The sequence below is a fragment of the Cervus canadensis genome, chromosome 8 (assembly GCF_019320065.1).
Source record: "Cervus canadensis isolate Bull #8, Minnesota chromosome 8, ASM1932006v1, whole genome shotgun sequence".
NCBI classification, from domain to species: domain Eukaryota; kingdom Metazoa; phylum Chordata; class Mammalia; order Artiodactyla; family Cervidae; genus Cervus; species Cervus canadensis.
The window spans coordinates 56,550,610-56,573,718 of NC_057393.1; the positions used below are offsets into that span (position 1 = coordinate 56,550,610).

The 23,109-nt window shown below is 41.3% G+C and overlaps 1 protein-coding gene and 1 long non-coding RNA gene across 3 annotated transcripts in view; one reads left to right on the top strand and one right to left on the bottom strand.

Annotated features, from left to right (window-relative positions):
- ERCC6 (ERCC excision repair 6, chromatin remodeling factor) overlaps positions 1 to 23,109 on the top strand; it is a 72,443-nt gene that overhangs the window by 7,430 nt on the left and 41,904 nt on the right. For both annotated transcript variants that reach the window (XM_043476336.1, XM_043476337.1), the window contains exons 4-5: positions 1,614 to 1,725; positions 6,649 to 7,360. In XM_043476336.1, the coding sequence (XP_043332271.1) occupies positions 1,614 to 1,725; positions 6,649 to 7,360 (824 nt within the window). The remainder of the gene's footprint in view (positions 1 to 1,613; positions 1,726 to 6,648; positions 7,361 to 23,109) is intronic.
- LOC122446313 lies at positions 699 to 21,685 on the bottom strand. Its single transcript, XR_006270842.1, has 4 exons — positions 21,553 to 21,685; positions 17,983 to 18,077; positions 1,606 to 1,809; positions 699 to 858 (listed from the first exon to the last, which is right to left on the bottom strand). It is a non-coding gene; the product is annotated as an uncharacterized LOC122446313 (long non-coding RNA).

The window sequence follows — 23,109 nt, forward strand, 5'->3', positions numbered from 1 at the left end:
TACTTTCGTGGGCTCCCTTGTGTCGTTGCTTTCTTCCCCCCAGCTGAGGTTCCTCTTTGGCCCGCCAGCCTCTCACGCTGGCTCATCTCATGTGGACTTGCCCTCTTTTCCTGCTCAGCTCCTGCTTCTACTGACTGTCTGCACCGTGTTTCCCGTCAGCATGGCCCTTGCCCCCCCCACACTCATGCTTACTGTCCTAAGAGGCTGACCTTAGGTGTTCAGTTGTCACCCAGCCACACCAACTGGGCCTGCACTTAGGGTTGTTGGACTTAAGGGCAGGGAACTGTCTATTACTTTTGACTTTGTGTTTATAAAGTCTGAATCATTTTTTAGAACTTATGTACACTCCATAACAACATATGGCAGGAGGTAGAAATGACTGGTTTTAATCATTTTATTACTGCCGTCCAGAGTGACTGACAGATGGCCTTGTGCTTGCAGTTGATTCAGGGCAGCGAGTAGGGTCCTCACGACGCCTGTTTGGGCTTTACCTTTGGGGGCTAGGTAGCCTTGGCTCCTCCTTTGGCTTTCCACTCACCAGTTCATGGTCTTCACCACACTGATTCCTCATTTAACTCCATAGCAGTAGCTCATAGGTCATTGCTCACAGTGGAGTGAGGCAGCCGGTGTCTCCCCAAAGCAGACAGGGGACCATCTGGCCTCTGTGGGAGCATGTGAATAGTGGGCTTCTGGTGGGTTGGGGTTTCAAAGAGCAGTGAGGACCAATACTTAGACCACTTTAGGTACTAGTCTAACTTGGTTGTCTACTCCTCTGTCTTTCTTTAGCACCTCTCTGATGTTTAGAGAGAGATTGTTCAGAGACAGGCTGTTTTAAATGAGAATTTGCTGAGAGAAAACCTGCAAGATAAAACAGAATTGCAAGTCATAATAACATGGTGTCCATAATCAGGATGTCCCCTCTCCCCCCACTCACGTCTGCTGTTTAAACATTCTTGACCTTGGAAAGAAGAACCACCTACCACAGGCCTAGTGAACCGGGGCATCCCTAGGAATGGCCACATAGCTGAGTTCTGGTGATGTTGGAGGAAGACAAAACAAAGGCGGGGGGGCAGGAAGGACAGAGTGAAAGGGTCTGTCAAAATGGATTTTGTTTTTAGAATGTTGTGATTGAGTAGTGTACTATAAAGGACAATCAGAAATATGGTAGATTATCAAGGGGGCTGACTTTTTCAACTGTTTGGACATTTATGTGTTTCTTTGCCATAGAGCCTATTGACCTCATAGCCCTTTGGCAGCTAAGGTCAGAAACAAATGTTGTGATTTACCCAGTGTGTGATGGGGACAAGTAGAGCAGCGCCACCTCCCAAGTCAATGGAGGGTCAGTGCATGTGGAGCTTAGGTGCTTAGCCAGTAGAAGACTGTGCCACCCAGTCAGGAGGGTGGGGATGGGGTGCTGCCTGGGGGAACACGCTACTTCCTGCTAGAAAAGTAGCAGTTACTCAGATAAGTTTCTCTGTAGTAATAGTAATATATGGCCCTTGTGTTTTATTTTGATTTTGCCCTTGATTAAAGTGTTTAAAATTTTATGATGCAGCCTTTTGTATTTAATCACTTCACTGCTATTTTTTTGTATTCAACATTTACCATTTAAGGAACAACAGCTGAAGAAGATCACAGCAAAACAAAAGCGACTCCAGGCCATCCTTGGAGGAGCAGAGGTAAAAGTTGAACTAGATCATGCCAGTCTGGAGGAGGAGGATGCAGGTGAGGATCCCGGGGATGGTGTCTCTGTTCTCGAATTGCGGCCTGATAACCTCTGTCAGTGGAGGGTGTCTCTCCAGTCCCAGCCTGGGTGTTTGGACAAATACATTTAATTGCTTAGTGTCACAACAAACATAGGACATTTTATTCTCTACACCTATAGAACCTAGTCTAGCCCTAATCCTAACCCTAACCTTGGTCTACTAGTCTAACTTGTTTTTATTTTCCTTTATGTATCTTTCTTTGCAGCTCTTTGATGTTTAGATTGAGACTGTTCAGAGAGAGAGAAACTGTGAGATGAAACGAATTAACAAGTCCTTTGGGGCTTCAGAGAATGAAAGTAAATTTTTAACTCACCCTAATAGAGGCTCCTGGTGCCCATTTAGTATTACGTTTAATAAATTAGAAATCTTAACATTTTGTATAATTAATTTCATAAAGGCACCCAACATCTTGACTGAATTATATTTTGTTGACCCAGTATCACCAGTCAACATTCATAGAATTGCTTTTCAAATCTTTTTGGGACCTATTTGAGAGGCTTTCTAACCATCAATTCTGTTGTTAAGGCATCTTAATTCAGGTTATTTAATCCATGGCCATATTGCTTATATCACTGCCCTGGATGGGTGTCTTTTGGAAAACCTTTTGGGAAGATGCATAAGCTCTGAAACAAAATGTCTTGAGTGTCAGTGTGTGTATGTGTGTTTAGAAATTGTTGGTAGCTGTTCAGTTATTTACTAGTTGAAATATGGATTTAAGCCCTTCAAGCAAATATTTTGTGCTGACTCCATTCAGTAAGACAAGAGAATTGTGAAGACTCAGTTGAAGTGATGGAAAGAAATAGTAGCTGTGCTATCAGAGTTGTCCTACGGAATCCACTGGGCCTGTGACCAGTGCTTCCTGCTGCTGAAATGCTGTATTTCTCATTGGTAAAAAACTTTTTCTTGATCTGGCTGCCTAGAACTTGCTGTTATCTTTTGCTTCCTATTATTTGTTTGGTAAAAGTCGACCCAGGGGTAATTGTTGCTTCCCCCAATCCAAAAGCTCCACTTGGCCTGTCTGTAGCAGCTGCTACTTCCCTGCCTCTCAGGAGCCATGTCTGTCTCCTGATTTTCCTTTCAGCCTTCTGACCATTTCTATTGAGTTGTTTTTGACCAGATTTTCTATGCTTATTTTAAATAATAATTACTCTTAGAATTTCTTGCTGAGCCCTCTTTTTATAATACTACGTCTCTCCAAATAATCTTACCCCTTCCCTATGGCTTCTCTGGCCACCTAGGTTCTAGTATCTTAAAGTCTGTACACTTATGGCCTTGCCCTTTTTCTGAGCGCCTGTTTCCTGTTATCTCTTTCCACTGGGGCTCTAGCCAACACTTAAGACTCCTGGTCTCTCTTATCACCCTTTCTCTTCCATACTTTCTGGGGTCCCTTTCTTCTCCCTGGTGCTCTGTGCCCTGTCTGGGGAGGCAGGAGAGCAGAGTGTCTAGGCTTTATGCACCCCAGCTCTTTATTTCCCAGGTATAGACCTTGGCTACATTCTTTAACCTTCCAAGCCTGTCTTGAGATGGGCATAAGCACAGTAGACCTTCATTTCTTTGCTCCCATGCTTTCCTGAGATTTCCTTTTCCCTGCTCTCCACATAATGATCCATTTCTTAATCATTGTGAGGATTATCTGATTAAAAAATCCTTTCCTGGAATTTGGTGGGATAAACTGCAGCAGTTGGCTTTGCTCCTCTGATCCGTGATGATATGAGGTGCTTGCTATCACCTTTCCTGTTACATTCTACTGGGTAGTGTAGTAATGTAAGAAAAGAAATAAAACCATCACTATTTATGGAATGTGTGATTGGTCATATTGAAAGCCTGAAAGAATCAGTGGGTGTTCTACTGGAATTACTATGTGAATTTAGCAGTGTCATTGAACACAAGGTCGGTATAGAAAAATCAGTCATATTTCTACATATGAGCAAAAGTAAAAAATAAAAATTTAGTAAAGATGGCAATTATAATCAAAATCAAAATACCTGGAAATAACTCTTAGTTTAAAAAAGTAGTTTTCTTTGGTGCTCTCTACATTAAAAACAGCAAAATGTCATTGAAAAATTAAGAGAAGATGAATGAGGGAGATACACCATGGTTATAGATGGGAAGATACAATATTGTAATGATGTCAGTTCTATCCTTCTCTAGTTTCAATTCAACCCCAGTATAAACTTCAGGGAATTTTCTGAGGGAGAGGGTGTAGGGTAGGAAGAGTAGGCTGAGGTGAGTGACACCAGTAAAGTGATTCTAAAATTTATATAAAAATGCATCAGGTCAAGAATAGCCACAGCAATCCTGAAGAAGAATAAAATATCCAGACCTGTTATTAAGCTATAATAATTAAGACAGTAGTGCAGTAGTGGCATAAGGGTAGACCAGTACACCAATGGGACAAAATAGAGGGTCCAGGAAACAGACCCACCCATATGTGGTCACTTGAATGTATGATATATGTCGCAGTACAGTGCTGTGGAGAAGAATCATCTTTTCATTAAGTGTGCTGGGTTAATTCACATGAAGATAATGTGAAGATTGGCCCATTATATAGCGTACTAAAGTAAATTCCAGATGGATTGCAGATCTTCCAATGTGAAGGGTAAAAAAAACTTATAGTAAACATTTTCATGATCTTGGGGCAAAGATTTAACAAGACACAAATATGCTCACTGTAAAGGAAAAGATTTGATAAATGAACTATGTTACAACTAAGGTCTTTGTTTGCTGAAAGAGCATTTAAGAGAATGGGAAAAAATGTTTGCAATATCTGTGTTAATGCAGGGACTTGAGTCTAGAATGTATGAAGAATTCCTAGAAATCTTTTTTATTCTTTTAAAGACCACCTGTGAGAAAAACTGGCAAAAAAAAAGAAAAGAAAAATTGGTGAAAGATTTGGACATTTTCCTTACAAGAGGCTACCTGAAAGATCAGCAAATCTGTGTAGACGTTCCCTAGTTCATTAGTCACTTGCTGCTGCTAAGTCACTTCAGTCGTGTCTGACTCTGTGCAGCCCCACAGACGGCAGCCCACCAGGCTCCCCCGACCCTGGGATTCTCCAGGCAAGAACACTGGAGTGGGTTGCCAGTTCCTTCTCCAATGCGTGAAAGTGAAAAGTGAAAGTGAAGTCGCTCAGTTGTGTCCGACTCTTTGTGACCCCATGGACTGCAGCCTACCAGGCTCCTTCGTCCTTGGGATTTTCCAGGCAAGAGTACTGGAGTAGGGTGCCGTTGCCTTCTCTTCTCTTAGTCACTCAGGGAAATATAAATTCCAGCCCCTGAATGGTACTACTGCACACCTACCAGAATAGCTAAAATGGAAGGGCAAGAATATGGATCAGCTGAAACTCTGAAACACTGTTGATAAAACTTAAAATTGACAGGACCACTTTGGAAATGTTCAGTGTTGTCTACCAGAGCTTAATATACCCAAAGAATCGTATACATAGCGTTACCAAAGGATATGTACTGAAATACTCGTAGCAACGTTATTCTCAGTAGTCCAAACCTGGAAACTACCCAAACGTCCATTAGCAGTAGGATGGAAACATTGTAGTAGAGTTGTATAATAGAATACTGTACTAACAGCAGCAAGAGAATCAACAGGCTGCAACCAAATTCAATAGCAAGTATGACTCACAGGCATAATTGTGAACAAAAGAAGCCAGACCAAGCACAGACATTTCCAAGTTCAATGCCAGGTCCAGCTTATCTTCAGTGTTAACAGGTCAGTCAGTATCTTGTGGGCTAGAAGCTGGGAGACACCCTGAAAGGCGGATCTGGGGATCCTAGTAATTTATGCTTCCTGATCTGTGTGCTGGTGTATAGGTATGTGGTGGTTTAGTCGCTCAGTCGTGTCTTACTCTCGCAACCCCGTAGACTGTAACCCACCAGGCTCTTCTGTTTATGGGATTCTCCAGGCAAGAATACTGGAGTGGTTTGCTGTTTCCGTCTTCAGGTGTGTGTGGGTATATTTTTCTGAAAATTCACTGAGCTGTACACTGAGGATTTGTGCACTTTCTGATGTATGTTTTTCTTTAGTGAACATTTAATGAAAAACTGCGCGGGTGTTATTGGCCTGCAAGAGATCATAGATTTTAGAATATGGTTTCCTCCCCGTTAAGCCTTGCTTCCTTTGATATTTTGGCTATGGATAAAGTAATTTTGCTAGAGATTAATTTCAGCTGATGAAAGAGGAATGATTTCTGGGTGGCTTTCTATTAGTATAGCAGAACTTCCAATTTTAGTTCGTCCCTTTAGTCAGTTTACTTATCTGACGTGGTGCCGTCCAGTAGACATAGTTGCAATAATGGAAATGTTGTCTGTGGTGTTCATCATGGTAGCCTTTAGCCACATGTGGCTATTGAGCTCTTGAAGTGTGGCAAGTACAACTGAAAAAATGAATTCTCAGTGTAAATTTAAATGGCCATGTGGTGACTATCCTGTTGAACGGAGCAGAGCCACCATTTATGTCTAACCTATTTAGGTGCATGCTGATTGTTTAGATTTCTGTTTTCAGTTCTGCTGTCTCTTGAATTTAAGTCCCTCTCAATGCTGGTGTTAGCAGTGATGTGCAAACTTGGGAGATTGCTTCTTCAAGGACTACTCTTTACTTGATAAGGAAACATGGCAAAATTTCTCTCTGTATGTTACATATGACTGGGTCTGTCTTTGGATGCCCAGAAAGCATATTTATAATGCAGTATTTTGGGAAAAGTTACTGAGAAGTGACCTTTTTGAATAGGAGTATATTAAATTTCACTGTTCTTTATATATAGTATAGTACATCAGTGGTTTTTTTTTTTGTATCTATGTGTTGAGTAGCACACATGTCTGTTCTGGAAAGTTTTATGTTAGTACCCAATGCATTGTCATCCCTTTTTCAGAAGCGGAGCCATCCTGCCTTGGCAGCATGCTCATGCCCGCTCAGGAGACCGCTTGGGAAGAGCTCGTCCGCACTGGCCAGATGACACCTTTTGGTACCAAGATCGCTCAGAAGCAGGAGAAAAAACCCAGAAAACTAATGCTCAATGAAGCGTCAGGCTTTGAAAAGTATTTGGCAGATCAAGCGAAACTGTCCTTTGAAAGAAAGAAGCAAGCTTGTAATAAAAGAGCAGCTAAAAAAGCTGCAGCCTCGGCCACTCCTGAGCTGAGCTCAACGCTCCGTGAAAACAAACCAGACGAGAGAGGCAAAGTTCTATCGAAAACAGATAAACGCCTGAAAAAAAAAATCAAGAAACTCCAGAAGAGGGCTCTTCAGCTCCAGGGGCAGGTGGGATCGCTAAAGGGAAAGAAACCCTGGGATTGTGATGTGAGACCAAAGGCAGAGGGGGACTCTGAAGGTGAAGACTCTGAGTACTTGCCCACGGAGGAGGAGCTGGAGGAGGCAGTGGGTGCCGACCTGCCCGGGGAAGGTACTGGCTGGGAGCAGAGGCTGGTGCTCAGTCGCCGGAAACGGCAGAAGAAAGTCACTGTGCAGGAGATGGATGATGACTTTTTTCCAAGTTCTGGGGAAGAGGCTGAAGCCACGGGAGGAGGTCGGAAGGTAGTGAGATGCCGAGACGATGGAGATGAAGATTATTATAAGCAACGATTAAGGTCAGTCCACAGGGGCTGTGTTTTATTGTAGGTGGCAGGTTTATTAATAAGAGTTCTGGTCTAGCTTAGTGTGTTAGACCCCTATTCATCCAAAGATTGGACTTCCTGCAGCCTGAGCCCAATAGAACCATCAGTTCAGTTCACTCACTCAGTCGTGTCCGACTGTTTGCAACCCCATGGACCACAGCACACCAGGCTTCCCTGTCCATCACCAGCTCCCAGAGTTTACCTAAACTCATGTCCATTGAGTCGGTGATAGAATCATCAGAGCCCCTGAATCCTCAGTGGAGCTGACCCAAGATGCTTCTACTTCTGGGTCATCATTCAGATTTGGGGGCAAGTCTAAGAAGAAAAGCTTAAGGGGAAGGCTGGGTCAAGAGGCATGCAAAGGAATAAAGCAGGAGCTGTGTGCCTTCCTTTGGAGAGTGGGTGCCTTGCCATAAGGCTGGGGAGGAGGAGGAGGTTGGCTTGTGTGGTGTATGCTGGGTGGAGATAATTTCAGGAGTACGTGTGTGCATGCTGAGTCGTTTCAGTCATGTCCGACTCTGTGCAGCCCTGTGGACTGTAGCCCACCAGGCTCCTCTGTGCATGGGATTCTCCAGGCAAGAATAGTGGAGTGGGTTGCCGTGCCCTCCTCCAGGGGATCTTCCCAACCCAGGGATCGAACCTGTGTGTCTTATGTCTCCTGCACTGGCAGGTGGGTTCTTTATCACTAGCGCCCCCAGGAAGTCCAGAGAGCTGACGTTTAAGTTTTAGTGTATGAAAGAATAAGATTGCTTTCCTAAATGCCTCCTTCCTCGTCTTAAAAAAGTACTTGTTTAAAGAATTTAAACCTTCCAGTGCCAGAAATGGGCTTCGAAAGTCCAGGATACCCTTCCCACTGTCTCTTCTTTGTGTTTGCTAGAGACTAACTTTGGCTTCTTATTTCCATGATTTTGTCAGTATCTGGTGTAAGTAAGATAAAAGGAAGGTGAACACATTCGTTTGTGGAGTCAGCGTTGTCTGTTCACACGTTTTCTGTGAACCATGAAAACCAGTGTGTACCCTGCAGTGTCCACTGTGTCTCACGGAACAGTATGCTGCGTGACTCAAGCCTCAGCCTTTAGCTTGCTGAGAGCACTGAGAAGCTCAAGGGGATGTGAGAATCTGCTTAACAGATTACTTTTTTTTTTTTTCAGATTACTTTTTAAATATTTGCTCCCAGGATATTTTTTCCCCAATCCTCAACAGTTTTTTCTTTTTTTCTCAGTGTAGTTTATTGTAATTTTGTAGCTTCCCACTAACCTTTGAGAATGAAGATTGACCTGATATTCTTTTCTTCTTGTTTAGAACTACTGACATTCTCCATCCACATTGCCACATATGTTCCCTACCTAACCTTTTAGAAGTAGATGGAGCATAGTTATTTTCATAAATGATTTGAGTACCTGCAACCTAGATCCAGGTCTTTAAGAGAGCCCTTACACTCAACACTGCAGTAATACCTTACTTGGCAAGACAGGGTTGAAGAGTGGCTTAGTATTTGTCATTTCTTATTGCAACTTTAAAGTTACTTGGCACGTTCCATATCTGTAAAGTTGTTTGAGGGGTATTACTCAATACTCTTGAACAGTGAGCAGCATATTTTTTCCTTGACTGCTGTAGAGAATTAATAAAAGTGTTAATCTCACCATATTGATTGTAAGTGGAATGAATATTCTTGCCATTAAATTGAGTCAATATTAAATGTATTTTAAGTATATTGGTATTTTGATCAAGAGCAGTTTGTTTTGATTGAATTTTAAATATAGATTTAAATTCATGGCAATAAGTTTTTCTTAATAATGTTAAGATTGTAAAACTGTTATATCCAAAGCCATATCAGAAGTCAGTTTTTGCTCAAGTTACAGTAGAATCTCCAATGAGTTTCAGAAATATCAATAACTCTAATTGCCACCAAAATACTATAGCTCTTAAAATTTTATAGCTATAGTTATTAAGGCAGATAATTGTTAAACTGCAGATATCCACATTAAAATGTTTATATTGCATCTCCCTTGGTACTCGTTGGATTGGGGGATGTTAAAAGAAACTAAAGTGCTCAGGATTGAAAAGCATATTAAGGATATTTTAAAACTGCCAGTCACTCTATATTTTGTTGTTTCTTGTTGTTGATCTTTGTAGACAGATTGAAATTGTAATGGTAACCCCTTGAGTGAAGAAAAAGATTAGGATTTCTTATCTTATTAATAGTATGGTTTGATGATTGATGATTAGAATAAAGCCCCATATAGTTTACAAGGGGCTTCCCTGGTGTCTCAGTGGTAAAGGATCCGCGGGAAGTGCAGGTTCCATCCTTGGGTTGGGCAGATCCCCTGGAGAGGAAAACGGCAATGCACTCCAGTATTCTTGCCAGGAGAACCCCATGGACAGAGAATGCTACAGTCTGTGGGGACTGCAAAGTGTAGGACATGACCTAGCAACTGAACAACAGCAGCAACTAGTTTACAACATAGAAAATGAGTTTCTCCTAATGGTTAGAATTTAGAAATATATATCCAGCGCAGGTACCTTTTGAACTCAAATATGTGTTAAATTATACATATTTATATAACAGGGCTTAAATTATAGCCATGCTAATTACAGTGTTGTTTTGAACTCTTAGAAGTAAAAGTGGATGATTCCTAGACATCTCACCTGCTTAGTTCTCTCAAGTTGAGAGTCTTATGTCTTTCATTAGCCCTAGGTTAGTCCTAACTAGGTATTTTTGATTTTAGTTGATGTTCAGCAGGAATACCCTGTCAGACCTTTACTACAGCTTAACATTTTCTGGATCTAGGTAATAGCACTTACAATCCTACTTTCTCTGACTTAGCCCAAGATTTCAGGTCAGTCTTGGAAGTTTTAACCATCTTTTACACTGTATATTTTGCCTTTTCCACATTTTTATCCTGCTTTCTTCTCTGTCCTGTTGCATTTGCAGGCTGTCCCCTCAATGGTGTTCCCTGATTTTCTTTTTTTTTTTTCCCTGATTTTCATAGCTCTGGTTATGTACCATGATGAATGGGCCACTTCTTAGAAGCAATTATTCTGTTGGTTCTTACTCATGTCAGTGCTAACAGATCTTACAAAGCATCCATAATTTTTTATTTTAATTTTGTGGTAGTCAAGTTTCCATTAGGGTATGGCTCTCAGTTGTGAAGTCTTCCGTAAAATCCATTGCTTTAGGATCTGGGATCTTCCAGGGCCAGGCACTTAATAGAAATAAGACACACTCAGTGTTGGGTGATATGTGCCCAGGTTGAGTCCAGAGTGGCCTGGAAGACCACACGTTTCATGCACGCACCTTTCCCTGCCAGATGACCAGTCCTGCTTCCCTCAGTGTAGTTGGTTCATTTCCCAGTTGAGATATGAGCGCAACTCCATTGCTTCATCTTTATTCTCACTGCATGAATGCCCGGCTCCGTTCCTGCGAGGAATCTGCAGTCTTTTAGGGGACAAGGGCACACATGGGACCTACCAGGGTGAAGAGTGTAATGAAATCAGGTGGAGGTGCTTTAAGCAAGATTTTGTGGAGAAGGTTGGTCCCAGCACTGGGCCTGGTCTGTGGAGTGGTTCAGATATGTTGATATGAACCTGAGGATGCAGGTTAAAGCACTTGCCACATTTACCCTCAAACTTCAGGGCATCATTGAAAAGGAAAGTACTTGATTTGCTTTTGGGGGCACATTATTTCTGCAGGGGAAGTCCCTCATTCCAGTCTTTGATCCTATGCATATATTTCTGTCACATGTTATATATAACTTGTAATATGTAACTTTATAACACATGTTATATATAACATGTAATATATAACTTTATCTTGGCCTTTTCAAGTTTATCAACTTGCCCATGATCTAAGAGCTGGGGTTTGAAGCCAGGACTTGGAGTTGGGTGCGATGGGCAATATCTGTATATGGCCACACGGTGGTGCCAAGAATCAGGACAAAGCCACCCCTGCCTCCCAAGACTGGAAACCAAACCCAGGTCAGTCGGATGAAGATTTGGGGAGGTTGCTGGGATGTCTGGAAAGCTTAACAGGTCTGATGTGGATGGGGATAGAATTTTCCTCATGGTGTGGTATAACCCGAATCTGGAGTCATGGTGCCCATTGATAAAACTGGTTTCTGATAATTTTTAATCTTAAAGGTTTTTCTTTTATCACATTTTAAACTTTATTTTAGTGTGAATAGCTTGGAGTTAAAAAGTCAGATGACTCCATTCATTGTGTAAATCTTACAGAATATCTGAAGCCTCCACACGGCTAAATTGTCTGGGTAAATGGTGTCTTCATCACCCCTCCCTTGAGCACTGTGGCTTCTGTGGTAGGGGTGAGTTGGACCCCTGTTGAGAGGGTTTGGCTGTATACATGCCTAGTTCTAGAAGGGGAGGGCTGTTGTTATTTTCAGATGCCAAGAGGAGTCAAGTCCAGGAGGATAAACATTGAAAAAGTCTCTTGGATTCGAAATTTGGAGGTCTGAGCGAGGTGGGCATCCATGAGGGAGGGAGGAGGTTGTATGAGAACTAGGATAACTGACATTAGTAAATGCGTACCACTTGGCAGTGCTTCAGTCTCTGTGGGTCCAGTGGTTTAGTCCTCACGGCCCCATAGGAGACAGGATCCTGAGCCGAGAAAGCTGAGGTCTTTTGCCCAGGGTAGCAGCGAGTGAGAAGGCTGGGGCTGGGGTGGAGCTGAAGGTGGTTTGGGTCAGGAGGGAGGGGTCTGTCAGCATGGACTGGTGCCGTGGACCCAGAAGAGCATGGCCTCAGTGATCAGGTTCTCCCATCACTTGATGAGGACAAGCTCACACTTCTGCAGGTCCCAGCCCTGGCTAGAAATGGTGCTGAAGGCTGTGCCTCGCACGCTCCCAGCTGCTCTGTCTCCATTTTATTGTCTTCACAGAGCCTCTTCCTCTTGTCTAGAGTCAGTCCCTTTGCATTGTGATTGTACCATGTTTATCCTTCAATTAGACTTCTGTTTGTACTGCACTGAAATTCAGGTCACAGTTAGGCAAAGGCCAAGTTACATTGTAGAGCCTGATTTGCTTGTGCCTTAAAAACAAAGCAAGCAAGCAAACAAACAAAAAATACCCCAAATCATTTGATCTCTAAAAATCTGAATTTGGTTAAAATTTAATCTAGATTTAACCCAGAAACTATAATTATTTATTGACAGTTCTTGTCATCAGTTTCTGGGAGTTAATTGCTTTCTTAAGAAATAAACATATATATATTTTTTCCTTTTTCTTTTCTTGTAGTAATCTGTATTTTAAAGAGAGAAGAAAAAGTTAACTCCCTAAAGGAGGTTTCATAGAGAGCATCTTGGCTTCTTTTAAATGACGAAGCTAAGACACAAATGAAGACTAATTCTGCTTCGTGCTACGCACACACCTCTCATCCTCAGCTCCAGTGCATAATTGTCTGCATCAGTCTTAATTTACTCTGTGAGATCTGGACTCCTAACTGAGGGTATTTCATCTGCTCAGATGTGCCAATTAAGTCCACCCAGATAGACCATAAAAAGGCAGATAAGAAAAGTAAAACACTGAGTATCTCAATTTAGCAAATTAGACTAATCTGTGAGGGATTCTTAGCTGTCTGAAATAGAAAACCTATTGCACCACAGAAATGCAAACTATATTAAATACCCAGCTTGGTGCCTTGAATATATTTTTAAAAATCAAATTGTACTCACTGTGCTTCTGTTGTAGAATTTCTTTCATGGATATTGCAATTGTGGAGAATGATCCTGATATTGAAATTTCACCCTACATTAGGAATGATTTAACTGTATGATGTGTGACTTTCCCCTCACAATCACTACAGATCTTAGTGGCCCTTGCAACTTAAAACTGAAAACAGAGCAATAAGGTCAGTTGTAAATTTCAAGCAGCAAAATATGTGACTTCCTTGGAAATTTTGGAGAGGGCATATTCATTTTATTAATTTATGATCTCAGCCTCCTAGTATTTGACAATTCCCATTAAGAGGTATAGTTTGCTTTTTCTCTAGGTTGGTATAGGCATTTGAGTATAGGCAATACAGATTGAAGGTTTGTGACACCTGCCTTAAGCAAGTCTATCATTGCCATTTTTCCAGTAGCATTTGCTCGCTTCATATCTTTGTGTCACATTTTTAATTCTCACAGTATATCAGACTTTTATTATTGTATTTGTTGTGGTGATCTATGATCAGTGATCTTTGATGTTACTATTGCAAACAGGTTGACTCTTTAAAGGCTCAGATGATGGTTAACAATTTTTTAACTAACCATTTTTTAATTAGGGTATGTACATTGCTTTTTTAAACATAATGCTATTGCATACTTACTGGACTGCAGTATAATGTAAACATAACTTGTATATGTACTGGGAAACCACAGAATTCATATGTCTTGCTTTATTGCAATATTTGCTTTGTTGTGGTCTGGAACTGAACCTGTGATATCTCCAAGGTGTGCCTGTGTATTGTTTTGTCTGGTATTAAGTATATTATGTGTTTTTTCTTGACGAGATCTCTAGTCTTTCCCATTCTATTGTTTTCCTCTATTTCTTTGCATTGATCACTGAGGAAGGCTTTCTTATCTCTTCTTGCCATTCTTTGAAACTCTGCATTCAAATATGTATATCTTTCTTTTTCTCCTTTGCCTTTAGCATCTCTTCTTCTCTCAGCTATTTGTAAGACCTCCTCAGACAACGATTTTGCGTTGTTGCATTTCTTTTTCTTGGGGATAGTCTTGATCACCACCTCCTGTACAATGTCACAAACCTCCATCCATATTCTTCAGGCATGGACTAGAGATCTCTTCAAGAAAATTAGAGATACCAAGGGAACATTTCATGCAAAGATGGGCACAATGAAGGACAGAAATGGTATGGACGTAGCAGAAGCAGAAGATACTAAGAAGAGGTGACAAGAATACACAGAAGAACTATACAAAAAAAGATCTTCATGACCCAGATAACCATGATGGTGTGATCACTCACCTAGAGCCAAACATCCTGGAATGCAAAGTCAAGTGGACCTTAGGAAACATCACTATGAACAAAGTTAGTGGACGTGATGGAATTCCAGTTGAGCTATTTCAGATCCTAAAAGATGATGCTGTAAAAGTGCTGCACTCAATATGCCAGCAAATTTGGAAAACTCAGCAGTGGCCACAGGAATGGAAAAGGTCAGTTTTCATTCTGATTCCAAGGAAAGGCAATGCCAAAGAATTTTCAAACTGTATGCAGGTCAAGAAGCAACAGTTAGAACTGGACATGGAACAACAGACTGGTTCCAAATTGGGAAAGGAATATGTCAAGGCTGTATATTGTCACCCTGCTTATTTAACTTATATGCAGGGTACATCATGCGAAATGCCGGGCTGGATGAAGCACAAGCTGGAATCAAGATTGCCAGGAGAAACATCACTAACCTCAGATATGCAGATGACACCACCCTTATGGCAGAAAGTGAAGAACTAAAGAGCCTCTTGATGAAAGTGAAAGAGGAGAGTGAAGAAGTTGGCTTAAAGCTCAACATTCAGAAAACTAAGATCATGGCATCTGGTCCCATCATTTCATGGCAAATAGATGGGGAAACAATGGAAACAGGGAGAGACTTTTATTTTTGGGGGCTCCAAAATCACTGCAGATGGTGACTGCAGCCATGAAATTAAAAGACGCTTGCTCTTTGGAAGAGCAACCAACCTAGGCAGTGTATTAGAAAGCAGAGACATTACTTTGCCAACAGAGGTCCATCTAGTGAAAGCTAGTAGTCATGTATGGATGTGAGAGTTGGATTATAAAGAAAGCTGAGCACCGAGGAATTGATGCTTTTGAACTGTGGTGTTGGAGAAGACTCTTGAGAGTCCCTTGGACTCCAAGGAGATCCAACCAGTCCATCCTAAAGGAAATTAGTCCTGAATATTCATTGGAAGGACTGATGCTAAAGCAGAAACTCCAATACTTTGGCCACCTGATGTGAAGAACTGACTCATTTGAAAAGATCCTGATGCTGGGAAAGATTGAAGGGAGGAGGAGAAGGGGATGACAGAGGATGAGATGGTTGGATGGCATCACCAACTCGATGAACATGAGTTTGAGTAGACTCCGGGAGTTGATGATGGACAGGGGATCCTGGCATGCTGCAGTCCAAGGGGTCACAGAGTTGGACACGACTGAGTGACTTAACTGAACTAATGTGTTTTTTCAGCCCAGATTATCTGTAATCAGAGGAACTGTTAAACTGATTTCACTGTTACTTGGATAAGTTAGCAGGTGTCCAGTGAAGAGTGAGTTTTGACCCAACCTGCACAGCAGCATGGTGTGGAGGGAATCATGTTATTGTACAAACAATGGCCATCTTTCCTCTCCTTAGACTTTCACACTGATGTTTCTTGAGACAAATTTGAATTGACGTTTTAGAGTTTAGTTTGTTCTTGTACAAGTGTTTTCATTGTAGAGCATTTAGAGAGATGATTATTGACCTTTTTGGCTGCTGCTATGAGAAAAAGGGTGATTTTTTTTGCAAGTCTGAAAATGTTTTTGAAACTCAAGGTTATGTAACAGGAGCACAGACTCCAGGTTAGAACCTTCACATTGGTGATCTTGAGCAGGCTGCTTTACCTGTCCCTGCCTACCTTTCTTTAATTAAGAAAGAGATTAAGAATAGTATCTGTCTATAGAGTTGTAAGGATAAAATTATTTAATACATGTAAATACTTAAAGCAGTACCCAGCACGCTTAATCAGTTACTCTTAGTTGTCGTTATTAGGGTGTTTCCTGCCTCTAAATTTAAAAAAAATATTATGTATTAAAACATAATATGTATGTATATATAATTTCAAAACATAGCTTGTCCACAGCTAGGGGGGCATTTTGGTTGTTGTTCAGTCGCTAATTTGTGTCCAACTCTTTGTGACCCAGTGGACTGTAGCACACCAGGCTTCCGTATATCCCAGAGTTTGCTCAAACTCATGTCCTTTGAATTGATGATGCCATCCAACCCATCCTCTGTCGCCGCCTTCTCTTCCTGCCCTCAATCTTTTCCAGCATCAGGGTCTTTTCCAGAGTTGTCTCTTCACATCATGTGGCCAAAGTATTGGAGCTTCAGCTTCAGCCCTTCCAGTGAATGTTCAAGGTTGGATTTCTTTTAGGATATATGGCATAGTGGGTGCAGATCACAGGCCATGGGGTCAGAATGCCTAAGTCTTACCAAGTAGCTATAAGGTCTTGTGTATCTCCACATCTGTAAATGACAGTACCTTCTTCAAGGGTGATGTTAGGATTACAAAAGGTAATACACCTGAGACATTTGGCAGATATCAGACACTCAACAAAAATTAGCTAGTCTTGTTATTTGTATGTCCACTAGGTAAAGCATTTTCTAGTAAGATTTCATCAAGCCAGTAAGAGGGTCTGTGAGAGTCATGAGGAAGAGCTTATGTAAATATCTATGTGTATGAAGAGAGAACGTTTTTCCAGGGTAAAAAGCACTTTTAACAGTTGTACTTAATATGCATTGCCAACTCATACTGCATATGCTCTTATAAACTTAGTTTTGTTTAATGTTAGGCTTTTTTTTTTTAACCTTTCATATATTATATTCTTATTAATATGACTGTGTCCACTTAGTGATAAAATATCTATATAAGTACATTATTAACAGTTGGGGAGAAATAAAAAATTATTTCTCCTTGGAACACACTAGGGGGCACTAGACATCTGCTCAGGGGGCATTCTTCTAACCAATAGCCTACTCATTGGTTCTGAGTGTGGGTGGGTCAAGATTACACTGGTTCTTTAGTTTTCTCTGTTCAGAGGTCAGTGTTCCAGATCCTTCTCTTGTGCCTTGTAAAGCTTGGTTTTCTGCATCTTTGCTGCACTCAGTGAGTGCTCAGAGTGACCATGATAATCTTCATCTTGGCTGATAGTACAGGCACAGTAGCGTGATGACCTTCTAGACTTCGTACACTTAACTCCTGCCCACCTTAGATTGCAGTTCCACAGTGTCTTGACATTTGTTACTGTTCACATTTAACCTACAATTAATTCAGATTTCTCAGTTTTGCATTTTTGTGTAATCTGCCAATAATTGTGATATAGTATCTGACATGTATGCAGTATTAAAAATAGTTTCCAAAGCATATAGTAAACATATTACTTCATTTAATCCTATAAGGACCTATTATTTGGCTCATTTTGTGGTCGAGGAGACAAATGCAGTGTTGTTAAATGGTATTTCTGAAGTTCAGACCTCCCCTTACTAGTTATAGACCTGTAATGTAGCTCTCTGGCTACATCCAGTATCTCCTTCTCAGTGGGTAGCTTACATTTGTGTTTTTTGCTGGTTCTGCTCTGGTAGCTGCCACTGGAGTCTGAGGGACTGGAGGAGTTAGAAAACCTCCCAGTGAGTAACACATTCACCTCATTTTGTTGGGTTGCAGCTGTGACTATTATATGTATGGATTAAAGAAAAGATGAAAGTGGGAACACTAGAAACATTATTTCCTTTCTGGTAATGTAAATATAGATTAGGGCTATGTAAACTTCTTTTTTCCTCTGCTAAGAGATTAATCCTTTCATAAAAAGTTGCATCTTTGGCCCAGCCTTTCCCACCTGGTCCTTGGGAGCCTTGGACCCAAACTCAGGACTCCTTATTTTCTTCCCATCAGCTGGTGTGCAAAAACCAGTCCTGTTGCAAAGTGAATCCCCTAGGAAACCCAGAAAAACAGAAATGAGGAATTGAAAACAACTTACAAAATTTTTGTCATTCAATGTAATGAGCTTACTCTCCTCTTTTTTTTTCCCCTCCTTATAAAATTCTAAATTAAACATCTCTGACTTTGCAGTTGCTCTTGGCCAAGCCTCATTCTTTGCAGTGGACCCAGCCATGTTTATGCAGTGGCTACAGCCCAGAGTAGTATTTCAGAGTCATGCATGTAGAAGGGGCAGGAAGTGCGGCAGGAGGCAGACCTAAAGGAGCTAGAACAGGACGTTTCTTGAACCATTTCTGAGGGACGTATTTTACGACCATTTTCAAGCCATGGTTCTCTGCCCGTGGGTCCTCCTCACCCAATTCTGAACCCTGTTGATTCATTCCTTTAGCATTTATCAAGCCTCTGGTGAAGTGGGCATTATACTAGTCTTTAAAGATATGAAAATGACTGAGACCATCTCTGACCTCAGGTGGCTCCCTGTCTCTAACAGGGGAGACAGATACAGATTTCAAAAGATGCTCACACTCTGGTAGTGGAGACATCAGGTGTGCCCAAGGTGCGTGGTGTTAGGAAGGCACCTGGAGGACGGGACATCTAACTGGCTGGTTGCACAAGACTTCTTCCAGAGGTGCTGCTCGGGCTGAGGTCTGAAGGGTCCCCAGGCACGTGAATGAATGTGTGTGTTGCGGGAGGGAGGTTGGGGACAGTACAGGGCATGCAGATGAGTGGGCTCCAAGGTTCGGCATGGTGGCAGCTGACTGTGTTCTGCTCTGGCATTTTGAACGTCCTTGAGATGCTGGAAATTCTCCTTCGAAAAGAAATTAACTTCTCAGATGTATTCTCAGGGTTCCATCAACAAGGCATGCCGGTAGGTTACAACTGAAGGACATACTGTTCCTGTGCAGTTCAGCTGGTTGTGCAGCGTTGCTGCCTGTTGGGCCCTGGGTCCGAGCCGCTGCTGACAGATCGTTATTGCAGTATCAGCCCCAGGGCCCCCAGCCTGGGCCAGGTTCTCACTCCTGCACGAATGCGGCGAAGCCAAGGAGCATTTGCCCTGCCTGCATCTGATTGGAATTGTAAGTTTATGTTTATTACTGGGTTCTCTTCTAAGTAGCTGCCAGCAGCGTCAGCAGTGGGCTGACTACGGCGATCGCGTGGGGAGCTGGAAACCCTGCCAGAGAACACCAGGCCCGCTTGGTTTTATGTGGCTGCAGCTGTGACTCTTACATGTGTGACTCTTTTAAAACGAGGGGCTAGAAAATATGCAAAGTGATTTCTTTTTCAAAAATGTAAATATTGGACTATTTACTGCCCCGTTCTACTTTTAAAATCCATCATCTAGCTTATTTATTGAAATAATTGAATTGAGACATTTCTGAGGCCATTTTTAAGATTTCAGATCTCTGGGTCCAGATCTTAATTTTGACTCACTCCCAACCATTTTTAGGTTAATCTGTAGTTAATCTTGTTGTTACTATCATATAAAAAGGTGGCCATACTTCATGACAATTTACTATTTACAAATCTGTTATTGAACTTCTAAATTGACATTTTCCAGCAGATGTCTTCTGATGGCTAAGTGTCTTTACTCATGGTGATCGTGCTCATCACAGTCATTTACTGAGCATCCGTTTGACAGATTGTCATCATTTTTGAACAGATGTACCTGTTCCAGAATCTGGTCACGTGTTCGTGCTGCGTTGTCTTCTCACGTGCAGATTGTGTTGAACTGTGTTTTGCTTCTGTTTATTCCGCTGTAAATGAGCATTGTGACAGTTCTCTCAGGGTTGTGTGAGGTTTTAGTAAGTACATATGATTATGTATAATACATTAATTCATTGAGCACCTATTATATTCTTATCTTATTTATATGTGGCACCACATTTAATCCTCCCTCAAATCCAGTGACATAGATGGCATTCTTTGCTAAAGAGGTTAAGTTGCTTGCTGAGGGCTGAAGTGGTAATACATGGCAGTAGGATTTGATTCTGGACCATCTGAGTCTGAGGGTTTGGGCCTGTGCTCATTGGGCATACGTCAGACCCGCTTTATTCGCAACACGGAAGCCCCTTTTATACCTGAAGACTGGGCAGGCCACTCAGCCTGCCAGCCTGCAGGACCAGCGAGTTAACCACACTGAAGAGAGCAGTTTTAGACCCTGTTGGCATCTGAGATGGGAAGACATCTGTTTCTGTCAGCGTGGAGGTGAATCTGGCTCTCCTCTACCCCACTAGCGTGCCACGTGGTCCTTCTTGCTGACCAACACTTGGTGCTGCCCACGTTCGCGGCGCTGGTTAGACGGTCAGGTCTCTTGGTTTTTTGCCACATGAGGAATTACTGCTCTATATACCAGGAGAATCTCGTAGCTGGAGCCACACGTGCATGTGGTTTTATAACGCTGGTATTTTCTGTCTTTAATATGTGCATACGATTCTACTGGGGCAATTTGTCTTCACAACGATACAAATACTTGTAGGCAATAATGATTTTTTTCCCCACCGCCTTTAGTCATCTGTTAGCCAAACTGGATAAATGTTTGTCTCTTTTCATCTTTCTTTATGAAGCGGAAGGCACTGGAATGCAATCATTCTGTAGTGGCTTATGCGGTTTCCTAGGTGCTGTGTGTTCTGTGGCAACATGATGCCTATATATTTCAGAGAGGAAAGAGTGAGAGGGAGGAAGCTGAAACTCTGTTGAAGCAGCACGATGTGGTGGGAAATTTAATAGCCACAAAGATGAACTGGCTAGGTCTAAGGAAGTAGCTATCATTTGTCAGTGAAGTTTAAGGTGTGAAACTCTTGGATGCAGAATATTCAGTGACCTTGCTGTGCAGAACTTATAAAGCCAGTGTCTTCTGGTGCTTTTCTTTTTCTTCCTGTAAATTATTTTTGAGTAGATGCAAAATGAAGTATTTTTAAGTGGCTGTGATTTTTTTTTTTAAGTTTTTGTGATTTTTTTTCTCAAAATTTATATTATCCACAAATTTGCTAAAAAGAAATTTATTATGCAGATGTTTGGTTCTGAGCTCTGATTTTAAGAATTTGGGTACTGAGGGCTATCTCATTATCTGAAATTGCTTGCTTGCTAAATTTCAGATAACGAAAATCAGATATGTGTGTGTGTATATATATATATGTCAGGAAAATGGATATACATCATTTTAGTTTCTAAGTTCTAATTGTAAGGGATACTTTTATATCAGAATTTCTCAGCCTGGCACTGTTGATATTTGAGGCTGGATAATATTTTGTTGTAGAGGACTATCTTGGACATTGTAGGATGTTTAACAGCATCCTGGCCTCTACCTGCTAAATGCTAGTAGTATGTCTCCCCGCCCCCCAGCACTTGGAACAACCAGATTGTCTCCATTGTCAAGTTATCCTGGGATGGGGATGGGGGTCACCCTCAGAGGATGCCCAGGTTGCCCCCCCCCCCGTTGAGAACCACTACTATATACCATTGTGCTTACCTGAATTTGTAGATAATGTGCAACTCAGAAGAGGAGCTAAGACTGTTAGAGCCACTTAGAGGTACTTCCTGAATTGCGTGGTGATGACTTTTAAGAAAGAAAAATACTAATTGAAGAGAGGAAGAGATTGCCTTTAGAGGTTAGGCACAAAAAGGCCATTAAAATTTTCCCAAAAAAAAAAACACTGTCACATATTAAACTTCATGGTTATGTGATGGCTTTTTTCTTAGGCTTGGCCTTGTACTGCCTTTTCCGTTGTCTCTTCTCTGGAAATCAACAGCAGTGCTTATTTATAGGTTCTCCTAGTGCCCTGTGAAGTAGTTTCAGATCACCAACTAGTTCTTCCTTACTGATCACAGTTAAGCCTCAGTTAGCCCTTCTTTTCCTTACTCTGAAGCGCTGAAATTTTCACCAGGCTAGAATTAATCAGAGGATGTGCTTTTAAGGCCTTCCAGCATCTACGCACGGGGTTGCCTCTTGCCCGTGTGTTTGGCCTCTGTGCTGGTTTGGTAATTGGTGTTGGAAAACACATTCTTCACTTGGGCCGCGTGTGCAATATTATCCTCTCATGTTTTCCTCTACCTTCCCTCACACTTTCTCTGTTAGTCCTGTGTAGTCGGGGCAGATTAATGATGTCTTAAATGCGTTGCTGTTCTTATCCCCTTCCTGTGAGCTTTCTACTTGGAAGGCATTTATCTGTGTTACTGCGCTATTTCATTTCCGCCATTTTGTGAAAATCAAAGTATCAGTTGTGTGCATACTGCAAAAAGCTATCCTATTATTTTGGAAGCAACTAGAATGTGAGGCTATTGACTTTTTTTTTTTCCTCTCTTATGACACCAGTGTCCATTTTAGTTATATGGGTGCAGAATTAGTCTGACTAAATGACTGTACCTCCCCAATAGCCTTGCTGTATCACTAATACTCTCAGATCTTTAGATGTTTCTTTTGTTATACATACATGGAGTCACCCTTCTGAAATATAAATGTTCATCCTATTTCGTATCTGAAAAGCATCATATAACTAAATTTATAACTTAGATTTTATTTAGCGAACACTTTCTTTTCTCAGTCGTACAATTATCCATACTTTTATATTGTTGATGCCTGTCCCTAATTAAGTAATCAACATGTGAATCTGATACACAGTAATTTTGACCGAAAACTTGCTTTATGTTCCAAGAGGTTGTGCTGTTTTATGCTATGGCCATCATATCTTTAGCACAGAAATAGTAATTATAAATAAAATTTATTTTTTCTTACATTGTCATTTTGGAGCTATGACATTTAGTATCTATAAATTTAGTTATATTGAAATTTCCACTGAATCTTTTCTAGAATTAAGTTCATATATCTTAGGAACTAGCAGAGGAATTTTCCCTTAGGGTATGCCGGGAGAGGAGCAAGTAGTTTTGATAATGAAATGAGACCTTACAGGAATATTTCTAGAGCAGCTATAATAATTCAAATGAGAATTGAATTGAAGAGGAGGGAAAAGAGAATCTTTTTTTTTTTCTCTTGAACATCAGTGTTTTGGGTAATGATGGCAGCAGAAAG